The 21,016-nt window shown below is 39.2% G+C and overlaps 1 protein-coding gene across 1 annotated transcript; it reads right to left on the bottom strand.

Moving 5' to 3' along the window:
* Positions 1 to 992: 992 nt before the first annotated feature.
* On the bottom strand, positions 993 to 20,620 carry LOC124605173 (FAD-linked sulfhydryl oxidase ALR). The gene is made up of 4 exons (XM_047136684.1): positions 20,495 to 20,620; positions 20,277 to 20,346; positions 12,183 to 12,330; positions 993 to 1,422 (listed from the first exon to the last, which is right to left on the bottom strand). Exons 1-4 carry the CDS (start codon positions 20,609 to 20,611, stop codon positions 1,260 to 1,262), a joined length of 498 nt encoding a protein of 165 aa, XP_046992640.1. The 5' UTR covers positions 20,612 to 20,620; the 3' UTR covers positions 993 to 1,259.
* Positions 20,621 to 21,016: the final 396 nt, after the last annotated feature.

The following is a 21,016-nucleotide window of genomic DNA, read 5'->3' as shown; positions in this document are numbered from 1 at the left end:
TAACCTTGCAACACTTTTTGGAATGTTACAATGAGGATTTAAGGCTCTTTCATTATTTAAATTCTTTGCCTTTCACTACCTGCAATAACATGTCAAAATTCAACATGTAAGAACACGTTTCGGTACCCTAAACATCCCAACATTATGCTATACATCTCTATTGCTCCTATTGGTCCCTGTCATGCCTTTCCACCCTTTCTCAGAACATCCAAGGCTACAGTATCTGTAAAATTATCTCCGGTCATTTCTATCTGAGTTTTATAGTACTTTCATCTCCACCCCTCCTTTTATCCTTCTAGTCTGTCCGTAAACATGTAACATTTGTGCACAGGTGGGTGCATCTCCCTGAACACACTTTATCTCACCTTATCTGTAATATGGGCAAAATGAATTTTCTGTTAGCAATCATATTTTTCCACTTTTGAAAATTAAGCATTCCACAGTAAAAGTCTGAGATTCTAAGCCTTTTAAGCAATGTAATTATCAGCTATTTTGAATCTGAAACATTAAAATACATTTAACATTACTGTCCTTTGATATTTTGAGTTAATTTGATGATAGTCAAAACCACATGCAGAAAGATCACTATCTCTTACAATCTGTGTTAGAGAAGTGCAGCTATTCATGGAAAGTTTTAGTCAGCAATACATACTCGTTTATTGTTTCATCTTCATGAATGAAAGTTAATTAAGAAATTGTTACTGCTTCAATCAAATATAAATATTAACTACCACTGTTATTACAGTATGGTAGTCAACACATACTGAGTTGTTAACAACAATGATACATTGCTATTTTTTAATTGCTAAGAAAATGTTCGGGTTTATCAAAATCACACTTATTTCCATAAAATTAAATCCAAGAACAGAGTTTATGATGGGGAAGTGCAGAAAAGAAGGAATATATAGAAAGCACATTTCACATCAAATTTATAGTAAAATTAACAATTTAGGGAAGAGCCCAATAACTGTGACCAGATGACACAACACGAATCACAAAAGTAAATAAATTTATTTCAACTCAAGCACACAGTCTCAGTTAAGCTTCAAAATCTTTTCAATATCTTGAATTATTGGTCCTGAGTTTCTACATTTTATGTGAATACACAATTATAAATAATACATACAGACATACATAATACTACAGTAGCACTATTTAAATTTCATTTCACATAGCTCTCCTAAAATAACAGAAAATCACTTTTTCCTCCAGGAATGAAGTATCACAGAAATGATTTCTCTGCAGAGAACAAAATGGGACTAATCACAAGATCCATCTTTCCAACCATCCTTCCAACGCTCATCAACTAATGAACAGTCAAACTTTTCCTTACCTAGTTTGACATTTATATTATTATGAATTCTGCACAACCACTGAGAAAGGTCTTTTCTTGACTTGGTTTCAGGAGGGCTGACAGTAAGTCTGCAGGAGGAAAACAGACAATTAATACTATGTATGTGAAACAACAATGATGTTAAAGATACTAGACTCTGGATGAACTAAGCAAGCCAACCAATTGGAATAAGTGTGAAAATAACTATTATAACAATTCTTGAAAACCTGGATGATGAACTGACATGAACTCACACATCAATTTGCATTTAATATCATAAAACTAATAGCTATGAGGATTTCCTTTACCAAAAGTCAAAGTAGCACCAAGAAGTTCCATTCATAATGTGTTTTTGAAAAATCTGTTGTTCTTGTACTGTGTGTGATAAGTGTTCATTATCCAGCATTCAGAAAAATGCGTCAAGCCATTACTGAATACAAAATAACATATAAACACAAACAGATAATAATAATAATAATAATAATAATAATAATACTAGATTTGTTACTACTCTACTGATCTTAGGGCCAGTTACAAAGTTCAATAAGGAAAATTACGAATAAAAAAATGTACCTTCAAATGTTGAAGAAAAATTCTGTCCTCTTCTGAACACAATTTCTTCATAGTATCTTCCACCATTCAACTGTACACTTCCGTTTTCTTGAGAATGGGTCTCAATAAACTGTTCCAGTTGGCGTTCCAGATGTTACAAGACAAATTGCAAATTAAACAGTATGTTTCGAATAAAAACTCCTTATAAGAACTTTAATACTGGCCCTGTGACTGATTCACTATGGAAATTTATATTACAATGTATTTTTTTATATATTCAGTTTCCAACATTATTTGTAACAATTCATTGTTGATTAGCTGTTGTTTACTGGTGATGTAAACTGTAGATCAGCTGTAAATTGTATTCGCCACAAAATTCACATTTTGTCAGGAACGCACAGAATTCTGAGAGATGGTAAGCTAACTGTGCTACGCGCCCACACGCGCACACGCACACATGCGGGCCCACTCACGCTCACGCACACGCACACGCACACACACACACACACACACACACACACACACACACACACACACACGCGCAGAGAGAGAGAGAGAGAGAGAGAGAGAGAGAGAGAGAGAGAGAGAGAAGGCAACACCAATTCGCCTTCCTTTGTCTAAAAAGAACAATACAAAAGAAAGATAAAAAATAACAATGCCGAAATTATGGGTTAGACCAGACTAAGACACCTTCAACAAATATATTAGCTGAACATACGACCAGGTAAATGGGGGCCTTAATTTCATTTGTATGTGAACTTCATAGACGTTTGCTGAATATCCCTTAGGCAAAAGCAACTTCCCTTGAGAAAGACAACATCAGTAAACATATCAATGGATTAATATGGTAAAATATTACAGAACTTACTGCAGCCACTATAATATGAGCTGGAATGTTATGGTATGAGTTACAGTCCAAATTTTTTATTTTTGACTCACATTTCTGAGAAATGTTTCCTGATTATCTACTCTCCCTGCACAGTGACATGAGTGATTCTTTCCAATATAAAAGATAAGGCCAACAAAATAGTCTACAACACTATCACATAATAACAACAAACCGTACGCGAAGAAGTTGCCACAGTTCTTTCCCAGATGATTTTAAAAGTCCCTGCCACTCCCAGAACATAAGTGACAGAAAAAATTTGTGTTATGTCTACTTTCTAGAAATAAATTGGTTTCACACACACACACACACACACACACACACACACACACACACACAACTGCAGCCTCTGGCAGCTAAAGCCACACTTCAGATGTGCCTTCAACTACCAGAGGCTGAATCGTGTGTGTGTGTGTGTGTGTGTGTGTGTGTGTGTGTGTGTGTCATCTATTTTCGATAGGCATTGTTGGTCGAAAGCTTATACTGGGACAGTCTTTTTGTTGTGCCTATCTGCGACTTGGAATCTCCACCGTACGGTGAAGAGCGACTTTCCTTTTCATAATATTGTTACATTCCGTCCTGGATTTTCCATTGTTTGATGTATCCAGAAAATTCATTTACAACACAGCATTAAAAGTGTCAACGCCTTTGAGGCATGTAGGAATTGATGAAACGCCTAAAATATGAACTTGCAACATTATAAACTGAAAATATTATGTGCTGTACATGAAACAACTTTTTTAATAAAACTAGTTGTGAGCTAAGTAAGTCATCTCCTCAGGCCTGCGCAAATAACAGAACACCACATCCAGAATAATTGGAATAACAAGGAGAAGCACAAAAAAAGCTACTGTATCTTCTCCTCAGCGGCTTTCTGCAGAAAGAAAGACTGAGATTTCACATCTCGTCCACGGCGTAGAAGAAGCACTAGCTTGCAGTGGACAAAGATTGGAATGTGTACCACGTGGGGCATTTCTAAAGGTCCAGGGACTTGACAAATGCCTTTACAGGAGGTTTTTAATAAAGATAAGAGAAGGTGTATCTTTTTCCAGGCCAAGTATTAAAATCCAAGGTGAAAAATTTCAGTTGGATTTACATGGAAATGACAATTTTATCTCCTTGATCACTGTTCTGCTCATTCACCTGCTGATGTGCTGCAATCAGAAGATGGAAATATAAAAACTTTGGTTTTGTGAAAAAATAAGATGGCATTATATCAGCTGCTGGATCAGGATATCATATGAGCATTTAAGGCTTATCACCATGAACTGCTCACTTCAAAATAATAAATTCAGATGAGAAAATGCAAATGTTTTTGAAATATGTTAATGCTAAGAATGTTGTCTATTCAGTAGGCCTGGCATGGCAAAGCATTTTGATTAGGAATTGCTGGAACATGTGTTGCATTGAATAAAATATTAATGATGAACATTGTAGTGACAAATTGCAACGGCAGTGACAGCCAATCTGCATGTGACGTTCTGCAGTGCAGTATTCATCCTGAAGACTTGAACCATTGGGTAGTTGTTGATAACGAAGAACCGATTTTGTAGATCATCGATGACAAGGGCATTGTTGTTGTTGTTCAAAATGATAGTAGTGAAGCAGACGAGGATAAAGAAATTGAAGCTGAAAAAGAAAGGACAGATGGAGTACAGGTGGAATACTAGATAATATAAATAAAGTGATTACATGGATGGAGCAAAAAAGTAAACTGAGTTGTTGCACTCGATGAGCATTTAACAATACGCAATAATGAATTGTATGAAATGACATGCAGAAGAAAGCTGACTGACTTCATAAAAGCAACAGAGCAATGACTTACTGTGGCTTGCAGGCAGTGTTATAAGTTATCATACTGTATTTGATAGTTTGCTTTATATACCACATTGAAACTGATCTTACTGTTTGGCCAACATCTGAGTGAAGTTTGTCTAACTGCTGTACATTATTTGTTAAGTTTCTGAAATGTTTTTACTTCTAATGTTTCTTTAAATTTAAATACAGTATAGTATAGTACGTATAACATTGCACTGTCCGTTCTTCCTAACGGCTCACTCTTGATACATTGTGGGTATGCTATAATGCAGGAGTATAGGGCGTCTCCCAACAATCGCCTTGTATCGGGCTTCATTATTCACTTCACAGACATTGCATGTAGTAGTGTTATAAATTGTGTTATTTAAGTTAATACAACAAATTTAATTATTAAGTTGAAGGTAATTGGTTAATGAAATTTTTTGAGATAGAAAATAAATGAGATTTTTGTGATTTTTGTTTCTGTAACTGTAACGGTCTTTTCCTATGACACCCAAATTACAAGTAATCTTTTATTCAATGCCACCAAATTAGGAAGTAGCACAAACAAAAAATCATGCGGCTAAAGTAAGAGCCATCCTACTGAGAAGTCATGGATCATAATGATTGTCCAAAACTTCCATTTGTCTCATGGAGTCAACTGTCACTGCAGTTATCAAGACAAAATAGAGTGCACAATATGCTACTAGGTGTGTGTAGGTGTGTGTGTGTGTGTGTGTGTGTGTGTGTGTGTGTGTGTGTGTGTGTGTGTCCTTCCTACTCTTTTACTAACAAAAATAATTATTTAAACATGCACTCTTATACTGTTTTGTTTCCAATGATACCCCCATAAGAGCCTAACACAGGTGCTTGTCCTGTAAGCCAGGTGTTGGTACTCACTAATATCCCACCCAACTGCGGTTTCATGAGATGCTCGCCACTTTGCACCAACTAGAGATGTGTGAAACTTAAAGCGAACTATCAGCACAGTTCTACTCAGGAAAATGTGTTGAAGGAAAATGAAAAAATAAAGCCACCATACACATTAGTACCAGGCATACAAATTAATAACTTCATTACAGGGACAGCATAGTGTGTCAACCTTATTACAGATGAAAAATGGGTCTCTCAGTTTATTCAGAATATGTTCTGGTCCTCAATCACAGCAGCAAGGAGAAGGATAATTACTCTCTCTCATATTGTAATACAATGTTAAATGAATTGGTATGTATATAGAGAGGTAGTTTCTGCAAGAACATCCAAAATAACTGATGCCACAGACACTTTAAACTACTCTACAGCCTTGCAGCAGCAAGAGTTTAAATCTCCACTGAGAAGATATTCACTTGGAGTAGTCTGTGTATTCTTCCAACTGCTCCAACAGTATGTACGGAGAAGAGGTCTGTTTAACATATGTTATTACCACATTGGATGCCTTACTTCATGCTTAACAGTTTCAAAGAGGTGCATTGTGGAGTAACTGCAACAACATCAACCTGACCTCAACCCCCCCCCCCCCTCCCACTAGCAACAGTTCCAATCTTTTAATTCATAGCTACACACCTCGCATCACATCACATGTCATACACAGTAGTCAAAGTTTTAATCATCAGCAGACTTCACCTAAACAAGCTATCCCACCTTCTCCTAAACTACCTCAACAATGGTGTTGCCCTTCCTGCCCCTTTGCAGCTCTCTAGACAGCCACTCCTCTACTACAGACCAAGCTTGGCCCTCCACCTTAACATCCACCATTGTCAACTACTGTCATGATCACAGGAACCAGTCACAACAGTGCAGTGTTCTCAACCTCTCAGTCAACGCGCTCTCCCCTCCTGAACTGTCTGTATTATCCAAGGGTCTTACTTTCTGCACTAAACCCGTATTTAATCATGCTGCTTTGGTGAAGGATCTATTTTCCTTCACATGTAACGTCAACTGGAATTATCACTTTGCAACAGAATCCCAAAAACATTCCAATAGCAAACTTGACATTGAACCCTGCTTTGAACAGTTATGCCCATCATCGTAACTTGATCCAACATAATTACCAAGAAGTCATTCCTTACAAGCCTTCCAAAAATTCCTCCCATCCAGCATTGTTTTACACCCCTTCCTCAGGTCTCTACAGCTTGGCCCTAACCTGTCCCCTGCAGCAGAACTCCAACCTCTTCATCCCCAATAGCTAATGACTCCATCATTATTCTCCCAACAGACAAGGGATCTACTACTGCGGTACTTGTCTACGGGAGTATGTAAGCGAAGATCTGCCATCGAGATTCCACCCCTGTGATGCAAACTGACCTGCAGTCCCTCCTTATAGACTCAGGCCCCTTACAAGGACTGTCACCTCAATCCTTATAACTTCTTATCCCACTACAACCAAGAACTCCTAACTTCTACCTTTTTCCCAAAATCCAAAAACCAAACCACTCAAACTGCCCCATTGCTGGCTTCAAAGCACCAACCGAACAGATATCTGCCTTAGTTGATCAAAACCTGCAATTCACAGTACAAAGACCTCCCTCCTATATTAAAGACACCAATGATTTCCTAGATTGTCTGAAATCTGTGACTGTCCCACTCCCACCATACACCTTGCTTGCCTCACTGATGCCACCTCCCTCTACACAAACATCCTCCACATGCACAGTTTGTCTGCTACTGAACATTTCCTCAGTCAGCAGCTACATGATCCCAAAGCTATAACACCATTCCTGCTCACCTTAATCAATTTTATACTTACCAATAACTACTTAACCTTACAGGGGCAGACATACAAACAAATGAGGGCACAGCCATGGGAACCAGGATGGCTTCTTCTTATGCCGACCTTTTCATGAGTCACTTGAAGGGGGCTTTTCTGAGATACAAAAGTCTTCAGCTCTTTGTTTGGTTTAGATACACTGATGACATCTTTGCCTTATGCACTCATGGTGAGGCTGACATGGTAAAATTCTTGGAATCTCTAAATACTTTCTCCCAATTAAATTTCAAATGTTCCTATCCCAAACCCAATGTCATGTTGCTTGATGTTGATGTCATCCTCACTGAAGGCTAGATACACACTTCTATTCACATTAATCCTACTACATCTACATCTATATTCTGCAAACCACTGTGAGGTGCATGGTAGAGGGTACGTCCCATAGTATCAGTTAGGGTTTCCTCCTGTTTCATTCACGTATGGAGTGTGGGAAGAATGACTGTCTAAATGTCTCTGTCCATGCAGTAATTAATCTAATCTTATCCTCACGATCCCTATGTGAGCAATACATACAGGGTTGTAATATATCCCTGGAGGAATAATTAAAAGCTCGTTCTTGAAACTTAATAGACTTTCTCAGAATAGTTAATGTCTGTCTTCAAGAGTCTGCTAGTTCAGTTCCTTCAATATCTAACAAGCAAAAGTACTTACATTCTGATAGGTGTTATCCTCTACATGTCAAATGTTCCCTCCCATACAGCCTTGGCATTCGCAGCTGCAGATGCTTTACAGCAGTACACCACCATTCTCACCTCGGCCTTCACTGGATATAATTACCCCAGCAGCCTAGTTCAAAAGTGGATTTTCTGGACCATCACATCCAATCCCAGTACCACAAATCCCTCCAAGAAACAACTTAGGAGTGTACCACTTGCCACTCAGTGTCATCCTGATTTTTAATGTATTAATCAGCTTCTTTGACAAGGCTAAGACTTCCTAAAATCATGGCCTGAAATGAGGTCCATTATATCTGACATTTTGCCTACCACTAACAGAAAAGCTTTTCACTGTCGCCCCCCCCCCCCCCCCAAATCTCCGCAAATCCTTGTCAGACCATATACCCCTTTTGCACCCAACTCCCTACCCTATGGCCCCTACCCCCATGACTATCCCTGCTGTAAGACTTGCCCTACGTGCCCTCCAATCACCACCTATACCCGCCCTGTAACTGCCATAACATATACTATCAAAGGTAGAGCCACCTGTGACATGACATGTTGTATACCAACTGAGACACTGGTATGCCTTCTATATCGACATGACTAGCACCAAGTTGTTAGTTAGGAAAAATGGACATAGGCAGAGGATGCATACTGGTGACACACAATATCCTGTTGCAGAGCATGCTCTGCAACATGACAGTCATGACCTCAGTGACTTTGTCACCACATGTGCCATCTGGATTCTTCTCACAGAAACCAGTTTCTCAGAACTCCATACGTGGGAACTGTCACTTCGACATGTCTTTGGTTCTCACCACCTACATGGACTTAATTTAGGTTACTTTCTTCAGTCTCAGCATTTCTTCACAACAACTATTTCTTTCTTCACCCCTTTTTAGTTTTCTACGTCTTTCATTTGCTGACCTGTCTTGGGACCTATGACCTTGCTGCTTGGTCCCCTTCCCCAAATCAACCAGCCAATCTGCTGTCCCCAACTCACCTCTATCACATACAATGCACTTATATTTCCGCTCCTATTACCTTGTGCACAATGTTTCAGTAGTAATCTCTCTCTCATATATTACCATATCTTCAACTTTTAAGCTCTCAGGTTTCAAATATCACATGGTGCAGTCCCCAGCACTCAGCCTTTCCTTCTCATCCCACTTGGCATGTGTCCCCTGACCCGGGGTTCTCGGTGACTTTTCCAAACTCCACCCCTTTTTCTAAGCCTCACCCCATCCATTTTCTTCACATCTCTTCCTTCCCCTTCAACCATTCTGCCAGAAGGAGCCACTGGCTCTGAATGCTTGCAAACTTTGATACCTTTATCTGTGTGTTCTCCCGCCATAACTTGGTGAGTATATTTTTTTTATCTATCCAATTACATTACATTTTCAAAAATTGAGTATTTTCATTGATATAATATGAATTAGGATAGACTGATACTCAACACAGTGTTGAGTCAGAAAACAGACAAATCTGAAAGTAGATTACTGGATATCATTTAGCTATTGTACAAAGTCCTTCATCAGATAAAGGATGCTGTCTGATAACTAAATAATATTCAACAGTCTACTTTTAAATTTGTCTGTTGTTGCTCAATGTCATCTCTGTGTGGTGAATGGTAATCTATCCCAATTCACTTCGATATAAAAAAATAAAGTTACATGATAATGTTTTATTTGTTTGCAGGAACATGTCTGCAATACTAGTACAAACTGAAACCCATCCACCACAGTACTGTGCCACACTGCTGGAGGAGCCAAAACAATATGGCGCAATCCATTGATAAAGTGGAGATAGGCTGCACCATTCTGTTCAAATATGCAGTGAAAGAAGCCACCAAGATTTAATTGAAGATGGGCACAATAATTCTGGTGTTTTATTTGATTTTATTTGACACATATAGTTTTGTAGGGCCAAATTGAGGAAAAATCTCCATGGTCATGGAATGTGTGAGTACATGAAATTACAACAGAAAAACAATAATAGATAAAATAAAATGTCTAAAAATCCTAAAAAAAAGGACAAGCCATAAATTTAATAAACACAGTCTACAATATAACACAGGAATTAGCCTTTTTCAAGGAACTTCTTGGCAGAATAGGAGGAGTAACCCACAAGGAAACTCTTCAGTTTGGACTTGAAAGCACATGGATTACTACAAAGATTTTTGAGTTCTGGTGGTAGCTTACTGAAAATTAATGCAGCAGAATACTGCATGCCTTTCTGCACAAGAATCAAGGATGTGTGGACCAAATGCAAATTGGATTTCTGTCTAGTATTTACAGAGTGAAAGATGCTAATTCTTGGGAATAAGCTGATATTTTTAACAAGAAACGACATAAAGGAATATATTTTTTGAGAGGCCAATGTCAGAATGCCTAGACTAAAGGATCGGGGTCGACAAGAGGTTCACAAACTACCACCACTTACTCTCCAAACCACCAATCTCTGAGCCAAAAATATTCTTTGAGAATGGTAAGAGTTACCCCAAAATATTATATCACATGTCACAAGCGAATGAAAGTAAGCAAAAGTAGACTACTTTTCATGTTGAACTATCACTTACTTCAGACACTATTCTAATAATAAAAGTGCTAGCATTAAGTCTTTGAACGAGATCCTTAAAAAGGGCTTTCCATGACAATTTATTATCTATATGAACACCTAGAAATCTGAGCTGTTCAGCCCAACTAATCATATGCCCTTTCTGGGTAATTAAAATGTCAGGTTTTGTTGAATTGTGTGTTAGAAACTGTAAAAACTGAGTCTTACTGTGATTTAGCATTAGTTTTATTTTCTACAAGAAATGGGCTTATGTCTTGAACTGCACTATTTGAAACAAAGCATCTGCACACAGAAGTATTTTTAAATCACCTGTAATACTAAAAGGTATATCATTTATATAAATAAGGAACAAGTGGCCCCAGCACTGATTCCTAGGGCATCCTCCCCCCCCCCCCCTCCCCCCAACCATGCTCCACTCAGACCCCAGATCATAGCCACTCTCAGTACTGAAGAGAGTGACCTTTTGTGGTCTGCTCTTAAAGTAAGAGGTGAAGCAATTGTGAGTTACTCCCCATGTTCCGTAATAGTCCAACTTTCTGGAGCAATATTTTCTTATCAACACAATCAAATACCTTAGTTAAATCAAAAATGACACCTAGCATTCTAAACCTTTGTTTAATCCATCCAGTACCACACAAAGAAAAGAGAATATAGCATTTTCAATCGTTAAACCATTTCTAAAACCAAACAGTACATCTGACAGCAAATTATGTGAAATGAAATGATTGATTATCCTTACATACACTGCCTTTTCAATAACTTTGAGAAACACTGATGACATAGAAAGAGGTCAAAAGTTGTCTACATTACTGTTGTTCCTGATGGCCAGATTGTGTAACAATTTCCTTGGTTAAAGCAATAACCTCTTCAAAACAATTCTTAGAGAGGCAGAGAAGTATGGTTTCATTTCTCATCAAGGTCTACACAGATTGAATGGACACAGGTTGTGAAGGAAATTGGTCATGTCCCATAGAAGGAAATAATTACACAATACTCCCTAAATGATAAAGGAGAGCTTGGGAAAACCTACATCTGGACTGCCAGATCAGGAACTGAACTGCGGTCACCATGAATGTACATCCCATGCCATAACCACTGTTCTCTCTGTCTGTGTTTCTCAAGAGAGAAGGCATAACTGACCTGTTTACTGGATGAGGGTATAATGCAAGTAACAATAAAATATATACAACACTGTTACCACACACTGCTATCAACTAGACTAAATAGACACAATTATTACACACGAAGGAAAGAAATTTTTTCCTGAAAGGCAGTTGACCAACACGTGAATGTACCACGTAACAGTGCTACAAAACTGTTTTCCTTACATATGATGAATATATGAAATAATCAACTATAATGGTCTGGCTTATAATCACCTTTATATGATTAAAATAAGATGATGAATAATTCTAGGTAAGGAAAATACATGTAGACTTCTCGACAAATAGACTCAAATAACAATACTACTTTTTGTGCTGTGCAGCATTACTACAGAAAATATTCAAGAGCCTGACAGCAGCACTCCTACTACAAGGATCTCGTCTTAGTAACTAACCTGTCAGGAAAATCTCATGCTGCAAAAATGATAAAATTGCTAAACATACTTACTGTTGGCGCAAATCTTCTGCACAATGATCACAAGGATAAAATTTGGAGAATAATGTGAAGAACTGTGCCATATCAGTCCTCTCCTTCTGTGATGGTGTATCCGGATAGTAAGCAGCCATGGTGTGTAAGAAGCCCCATGTCTGTCGTCCTGGGGGAAAAAAAATCTTTATGTTAACTTAATAATCAGAGCATTAAGCTAATGTAACTTTTTCAGGCAATATTTTAGAGGTTGACATAAATAGTGCGGGGTACAGTTTATAAACACAGTCTTTATACCATTATTATAATTAATACTTGCCAGTAAATCTGTAGTTGTATATGTAATGTTTACAGTAATATGAGTTGCAGACAGGTACAACAAAAAGACTGCTAAACAAGTAAGCTTTCTGCCAAAAGGCCTTCTGAATTACACAACATACACACACACACATTCATGCAAATGCGAGTGTGTGTGTGTGTGTGTGTGTGTGTGTGTGTGTGTGGAGGGGGGGGGGGTGTAATTCAGAACAATACCTTGATTCATGAGTAGATATGGCTAAGGATTGTGGCTGTTGCAGAATCTTGATGAGGCAGTTGGCTGCTGTTTGCAAACTGCTTGTAGCTGCATTCAGTTGTCAATCATCTTAGCATGATTGCTGTGAATTGCAGTGGTAATGGAGTGGTCATCAGTCTCCTGCAGCAAATGTGCTATGGAGCTTGCCAGTTATCCCTGTTGCTGACATAGTACACAGAGAGCCCCAGTCTGAATGGATGCCAAGTTGCTTCCAGATCTGGAGCTGTTTCCCACTAAAAGTGCTGTGTGATAAATGGCTGAAAGGGCAATCATGATACTTTTAATTTATAGGACTGAGACTTTGCCTCCCATTGACACTGATATTGAGCCAGTGTCCCTTGCCACTGCTGCTCAAGGAGTGGTCACTCTTCTTTGAGATATGGGTAACCGCAGATGGAAAAAAAAGGGGTCAACAGAAATGTCCGATTCCACTCATCTGCTTTGACCCATGATGTAATGGTGTCATGGTGTGGGAGGTCACTATGGCACAGAGATCTTGAGTTGACTGTGTTTGTAGATGTAATGTTGTTTTATTTGTTGGTGCCTTCTGGTGGTGGATGTGGACATGATGAGTTTAACATGTGAGTATTCGGTTGATTCGAGTTTTGATTGTCATTGTGCTAATGGGGTTTACAGTTTAGGTAGTTGGTGCAGCAATGTGAGTTGTGAATGTGTTTTCAGCGAGTTATTAAAGTCTCTTTCGTTTATGTTAGGTTTGATGAGAGAGAGAGAGAGAGAGAGAGAGAGAGAGAGAGAGAGTGTGTGTGTGTGTGTGTGTGTGTGTGTGTGTGTGTGTGTGTGTGTGTGTGCGTGTGCGCGCGCGCGCGCGCGCACACACGTCCACTCACGTGTGGTGGCCAACCTAGGTGGTATTGCTGGAGGCTTTTGCTGGTAAGTAACTTTTGTTTTGGGTTTATTATATAATAATTGTGATGTTTTGTGTATTGTATATTTATCGTAGGCCGGCTGTTTTTTAACTGATGTAGTGAATATGGGTTATTTGGGTTTTTGAATTGTTTGTGTTTTGGTTCCACTTTTCAGAATTTTAAGTGTTGGTTTTTTGGTGTCAGTAGTTGTGGTTTAGCTATATAGGTTCTATTGTTGGTGTAGCATAATTTTGTAATTTCAATTCCCCACTTTAAACCCCCTATTTTCATTTTATTTTTGAAGTGAAATATGTTATTGTGTCATTTTTATTTTTTGTTCATATTTGTTGGCATGTGCATGTTAGTGACATCACTGTCATCATTTTCTATATGCTGGAAGTAGCCTTTTCTGCCACATTAATGACATCATGGGTCAAAGTAGATGGGTGGAATTGGATGCTTCTGTAATGCCAAAAAAAATATCCGTTAACTGTACGCAACTGCAATGATAAGCATACAATCAACCTCTTCTCCCACTGCCTTTAGCCTTGCAAAGTCATATGAATAGGTTGCTAGACAACAGCATCAAACAGGTACATACAGAAAAAAAGTTTAGACCTTCACGGAACTTTTTTACAGTATGCTGATAATTTTTACTTATGGACCGTCTGACAGCAGCTGAATAAAACACAATTTTAGTGCCATACGCGCTGGCAACAGAAACCAAAACATTGCATTGAAACAAGCGTTCAGTTCATAGTGCTCTGAAATCTAGAAAAAAACTGCAAATTGGCATTCATAAGAAGAACAACAACACCAAAAATGCAACAGGAGCGTAATATGTAAGAAATTGTCCACGCAACCTGCCACTGAAGGTGCTTTGCAGAAAATAAAGGTGAAACGCCTTATGTAATATTACACACAACTGAGGAAGACAGGACTACAAAAGTTGAAGATGTCTTCATGGAACTTAGACCTCCTTTTTTGAGCAAGTCACCAATGAGAAAGGGATTAGTAACCATAATGCCATTACAGGAATAGAAGCCATCACAGATAAATGTCCATAAAGAAAGAAAGTATTTCTGTTTGGTAAAACTGATGCAGTAGTAAACATACCAGTAAATAAAATATGAACTGACAACATTTAAGGAAAGTTGCTACTCACCATATGGCAGAGTCTTTTTGTTGTGCCTATATGCGACTCAGCAACTCCGCTATATGGTGAATAGCAAATTTCCTTTTCACATATCAAGCAAAGTTATAAAATATGGCAAAGACCCTTCTTGGTTTAATAGTATTATGCAGAGAATATTGCAAAAACATAAATTAGTACTCTGTTGATAAAAAAAAGACACTTCAATGAAGTGACAGAAAAATTGTAGGAGCAAATCTTTGATGTGATGTTCACATGTAATATGTACCAAAGTGATATCAGATACTTGTACATTGCATAATTTAGGTTTTTTGAATTTACTGCAGTTTTATGATACTGTTTATAACAGAAAATGTTTTAAATGTGGTGCAAACATAAGACACCAGGCTCGGCTACATATAACTGTGTTTCCACAATCTATTTCAAATTAATATTTACTGGATTCTACCCTCTCAACAAAATTATCAGCCTTCTACCTAACCTAGACCTCAGGCTACGTTGCAGATCAATCTGTCACAGCAACTGAGATTTCGCAGGGTGGGGGTGGCGTTCGCTATCACAAGGTAGCCTAATGATCACAGAAGTGTCCAATTCCACCCATCTGCTTTGACCCATGATGTCATCAATATGGTGGAAATGACCATTCTCAATGCCTCCAATATGGCACCTATGACACCACTACATAAACACGACAACAAACACGAAAATTCATATAAAAATAACAAACACATCTCCCTCCAAATATACAATCAAACTAATGCAACCAGCGCAGCAAATTGGGGACCCCACAAAACCTCACAACTCGCGAACAAGAGACCCAAAACAACTACGTACCACAAAAAAATTCCAGTGCTACACACTAGGTCATCTGACCCATCAAATGCAGCCCCCCCCTCCACCAAAAAAACAACAACCAAAGAAAACTCCCAACCCACCAACCCCAAAGGTCCCCCCCACCCCCCCAAAAAAAACCTTCACCTTCCCCCAAAAAACAAAAATCCACCAACAAATAAATACCACAAAATAAACAAAACTCAATCACACACTACAACTCAAAAACAACTGCAACAAAACAGGTCTTCCACAACATAATCATAATACAACACCCCCCCCCCCCACCCCACCCACCTAAAACCACAAACACCCCCCCCCCCCTTGCCACAAACAAAACCACCCAACTAACCACCCCTGGCCTATACATTTTACTAACAGCTCTCAAAAAACGTGGAAAATGCAATACTCTCCAGGGACACATTTCTGCCAGCAATACTCATCTAAAAGAGATTGCAGCTTAGAAGAGTGCCTCTTCCCCCTCCCTATGACTGATTTAACCACCCCCAAAACCCCTCTATTGTATTAGAACACACCCCTGTTTCATAATTTTTGAACTTTCAACTATGATTTACAACTAAATGATCATAGCCCTTCTCCCCCCCCCCCCCCCAGCCCATACGACGAAAAAGCATCTGACACTACCATACTCCCGTCCTCTATATACTCATCAATTAACCCCACCAATTCTCTCTTTGTACGCCCTCCAAAAGGCTGAAAACACAATCCGCATACCCACCATCTGAAATAAGGCCACCCACCCGTAAACCAACTAGAGACTTACCCCTTCCATAATCTCTCTTCCCAAACCGTGATTCATCTATCTCTACCACCATCCCTGGCCCGCCCAACTTACCCCTATACTTCAAATATCCTGAACACACATCCCTACAAAAAGAAAACCAATCTCAAACTGTCCTCTCACTCACTCCAGTCTCATGTGCGCAAAAGCTGATAGAAGGCAGTGAAAAATAGACAAGTCAGAAAATAAAAGATGTAGAGCACTGAGATGGAGTGAAGAAAGGAGTAGTTAGTGTGAATAAATGCTGAGACAGAAGGAATTAACATAAATTAAGGCCAGGTGCATGGTGAGAACCAAGGACATGTTGTAGTGCTAGTTCCACAGAGTTCTGTGAAACTGGTGTCTTAGATATAAACCCAGATAGCGTGTGTGGTGAAACAGGCACCGAGGTCAAAACTGTCATCTTGTACAGCATGCTGTGAAACAGGATATTGTGTGTTGTCTGTATACACCCTCTGGCATGTCTGTTCATTGTGACTGATAACCGGCTGTACCAACGCAGATGTAAAAGGTTGAATAGTGTTTACTTAACAGCTGGTATATTACATGTATTGTTCCACAGATGGTTCTCCCTTTAATGCTATATGTTATGCCAGTTACAGGACTGGAATAGGCAGTGGTAGAAGAGTGCTTAGGGCAAGTCTTGCACTGGGTATGGTCACAGGGGTAGGAGCCACAGAGTAGGGAGATGGGCGCAGAAGAAGCATAGGGTCTGACAAGGATGATGTGGAGATTTTGAGGATGCCAAAAAGCTATTCTAGGTGTGGTGGCAAAATCTTAGACACAATGGATCTCATTCCAGGGCATGATTTTAGGAAGTCGTAGCCTTGACAAAGTAGCTGATTGATACATTCAAGACCAGGATAATACTGGGTGACTTCGGAGCACACTACTTGTCACCCAGTATTATCCTGGTCTTGAATGTATCACTCGGCTACTTTGCTCTATGCAGCCTCCTACCACAACATATTCCAGCCCCATATCTGGCAAAACATATACTACCAAAGGGAGAACCACCTGTGAAACGACACGTCATTCACCAGCTGTTATGTAAACACTGTTCAGCATGACTACCATCCAGTTATTGGTCAGGATGAATGGGCATAGGCAGAGGGTGCATATAGGCAACACACAATATCCTGTTTCACAGCATGTTATACAAGATGAGAGTCATGACCTCGGTGCCTGTTTCACCATCTGCGCCATCTGGATTCTTCCTCCAGACACCAGTTTCGCAGAACTCTGCAGGTACGAACTAACACTACAAGATGTCCTTGGTTCTCGCCACCCACCTTGACTTAATTTATGTTCATTCCTTCCGTCTCGTCAGCATTTATTCACAGTAACTACTCCTTTCTTCACTCCATCTCAGTTTTCTACATCTTTCATTTTCTAACGTGTTCATTTTGCACCGTACCCCCTCCCACAATGCACTTAGCTTCCCACTCTTATTAACTCATGAACGATGATTTAGTGGTAATCTCTGTCTTTCATATTACCCTGTCTTCCACCTTTAAGTGCTCATGTTTTCATATCTTGTCTGCTGCAGTCCCCAACAATCAGTCTTTCCTTCTCATCCCATCCAGTAAGTCTCTCATGACCCGGGTTCTGGGCAACTTTTCTAAACTGTACCACTTTCCCTAAACCTCTTCAGTCCTCCTTCATCCCTCTTCCTTCCCCTTCAACTCTTCCACCAGAAGGAGGAGCCCCTGGCTCCAAAAGCTTGTAAAAGTTAGGCCTAAATCTTTGTGTGTGTGTGTGTGTGTGTGTGTGTGTGTGTGTGTGTGTGTGTTTTCTCCTGCTGCCACTTGGTGAGTAGATTTTTTTTTATCTGTCCATTTACATTAAAACATCAATATGGTATGGGATGATCATGTAAAATCAGTATCGGGGAAGATGAATGGGACAGTCTTATTTGTTGGAGGGTTCTGGGTAAGATGATGGATCTGTAAAGTATGCTGCATACAAGGTGCTACTAAGACTGATTACAGAGCATTGTTACAGCATTTGAGATGACAACAGGTATCAAAGGAATTCAAACACAGGCTGCTGGCAGCTTAGCAGGGTGGCATGGTCCACATGAAATTGTAACAGAAATGCTTGGGCAACTTTAGTCTTTATGAAACTGCTGCATTCGCCAGATCCATAGCTATACCTAAGTACAGATGTTGGTATGGGCATTTTGAATTAAGTTAACCGATACTGCTATGCTAACAGCCCTAAAATTACCTATAAGTCACATTTAAATGAGCCTGCTCCGAGGCAGCATATTTCTTATGAAACCCAGGCAGGCAAATTTAAAGAACTTGTATTCAAAGAAGACGGTGTGAACATTATGTTGCCACCATCAGATATATATCTTGCAGGGCTCAAAGAGTAAGTTACAAAATATTACGGTAGGCCCCTATGCGTTGAGACATATAGACAGTAATTTTGCCTACGCTCAATATTTAAAGGGAACAGGACATACAACTGGCAATTTGGTATGATGTGCTTTCCGCCCTGTGCAGAGCATTGGTTTGTGGAGTATGTATGTAAATAATTCTAAAATGTTCATTGATACAGAATTGTAGATGACAGGAAAGTGAGTTAAACCTCCTATAACAGTTATGACGGGACTAACTGAAGTGTTTGTTACTGTTTCACCATTTCACAGTCAAATCGTCACCTTCCAACTGAAGCTAGAACTATGTCCACATTACAAATCAGCCTTTCACCCCAACCTACATTCCAGCAAGTAACACAGATACAAAAAGGATATTATCTGTGTTCTCTTCTCTTTTCGTTTGCATCTACGTGGCATCATACACCTCATAATAGGACAAAGTCAATAACCAGTATTGGTACATACAGCTGACCCATTATGAAACAACAGCTTCAAATGTATCATAGCATTTAAAGAGTGTGCGGAATGAGAGTAGGCCAGACAAGCTACAGATTTCTTATCCCTGTGACTTGATTCTAGATCAGAAACTTAAGGATTTTACATGCGTGCATCTGGAAAGAAGTCAGTGAGTACATAATGATATTGTAACATCAATAAGCTGCAATCCATTTATTTATTTTAGGTGTTGGAGCATTAATTCAAAGAATTTTTGGATGTCTTATACCTGGGTTCAGTGCATGTGTATTACTTATATAAAATTAGTAACTTGTCTGGGGAGCGTAGGGTTGAATGGTAGCATGATATATTTCAACTGACGTAACAAATAAATGAAGTGTTATGATGTATTCTTGAAAAATTATGTAGTAAAAAAAGAGGATTGTTTACTGCTCGAAACTCAGGCTTCAATTTGTCCATAACTTCCTCTTTATGCTGGCAGATAACTGAAATGAATTATCTAGGAAATTAGATTCTCCGTCCACCACAGCTATGGAATATAATCCAAACGCACTATCTGCACCTCACTTTTAGTTATGTCTGAAAAACAACAACTGAGCAAGCTCATTTAAATGCGACTTATAGTAATTTTAGGGCTGTCAGCATATACATCACACTGTATCAGTATTGGTTAACTTAATTCATAATGCCCAAACCAACATCTGTACTTACTTGCAGCTATGGAGCTGGGGATGCAGCAATTTCATAAATACTAAAGTTGGACACTTATTTATTCTTCCATGTGTCATGGGGCAATTTAATGCACGGCTACAGATACAGGACATGAGCCACAATGTCACGAGTCTAATATCATTGAGAACAACTTATCCCAAACTGTGACACTGTCCATATTAATTTATATGTCTCCAACATTTACAATCAAATAACAGTATTAGTTTCTGTACAAACTCGCGAAGTGAGACTATCTTTACTGTATCAGGTATAATACCACGCATTTTGCTATCATAAATGCAGAAAGCTATGTATAGGTAAGAAACCATTACATACCTAACTCATCTCTGTCCAGGGGACAGTCTGTCCTTTGCTGCTGAGGCGGTGATGGGTTTTTGTCGCGCACCTACAAACACCACGGTCATCATGAATACGACAAATACGAACTTGCCGATACAGCTGACGAATCGACACAGAATATTATGCAATGTTTGAGGTTAACACAATGACAACGAAACACATAGAACATTATAACGCATACTGTGAAACATTACGTTCTCAGAGTTCAGTGTCTTTTTCTGCATTTTAGCCCATGTCTTAAAATCAGTGCAAGCACGGCAGGGTTTATCATTCACACCATCGCTAAAACCTTCCCGGCCTCTAGTCGCCATACTGACAACATTGGAGTCAGGGAACTTCGGAAGAGCTGCAAATAAGTACCCGGGGCCAGTAAGCAAGCAGCGGTAAAGCTGCACGGAAGTATGTGCAGACAAAATGTAGCGTACCGGCCGACAATGTGGGCAGATAAGAAGCGTACGCAATCTGGGAAATTTGTGTTGGAGATCTGAACTACACTATTCGAATCAGTGCGCGCAAACTACATCTGTGCAGGCAAATCACAGTCTGTGGACTAGAAATTGCGGCAAAACTGTTGCGCGAAACTTGTTTGAGTCTGCTATTTGTTCAGGCGAGTGTTTCTCATCTTTCAGCCCGCATTGTATTTTAGTTTCGGTGGTTCTATGTCAGTGCTCCAAACTTCTGAATTTATTGAAATAATATATGCAAGAGTGATAAAT

Source organism: Schistocerca americana, chromosome 3, assembly GCF_021461395.2.
Source record: "Schistocerca americana isolate TAMUIC-IGC-003095 chromosome 3, iqSchAmer2.1, whole genome shotgun sequence".
NCBI classification, from domain to species: Eukaryota; Metazoa; Arthropoda; class Insecta; order Orthoptera; family Acrididae; genus Schistocerca; species Schistocerca americana.
Note: the sequence above shows the minus strand (reverse complement) of the source record. Positions and strands in the feature narration are given on the sequence as shown.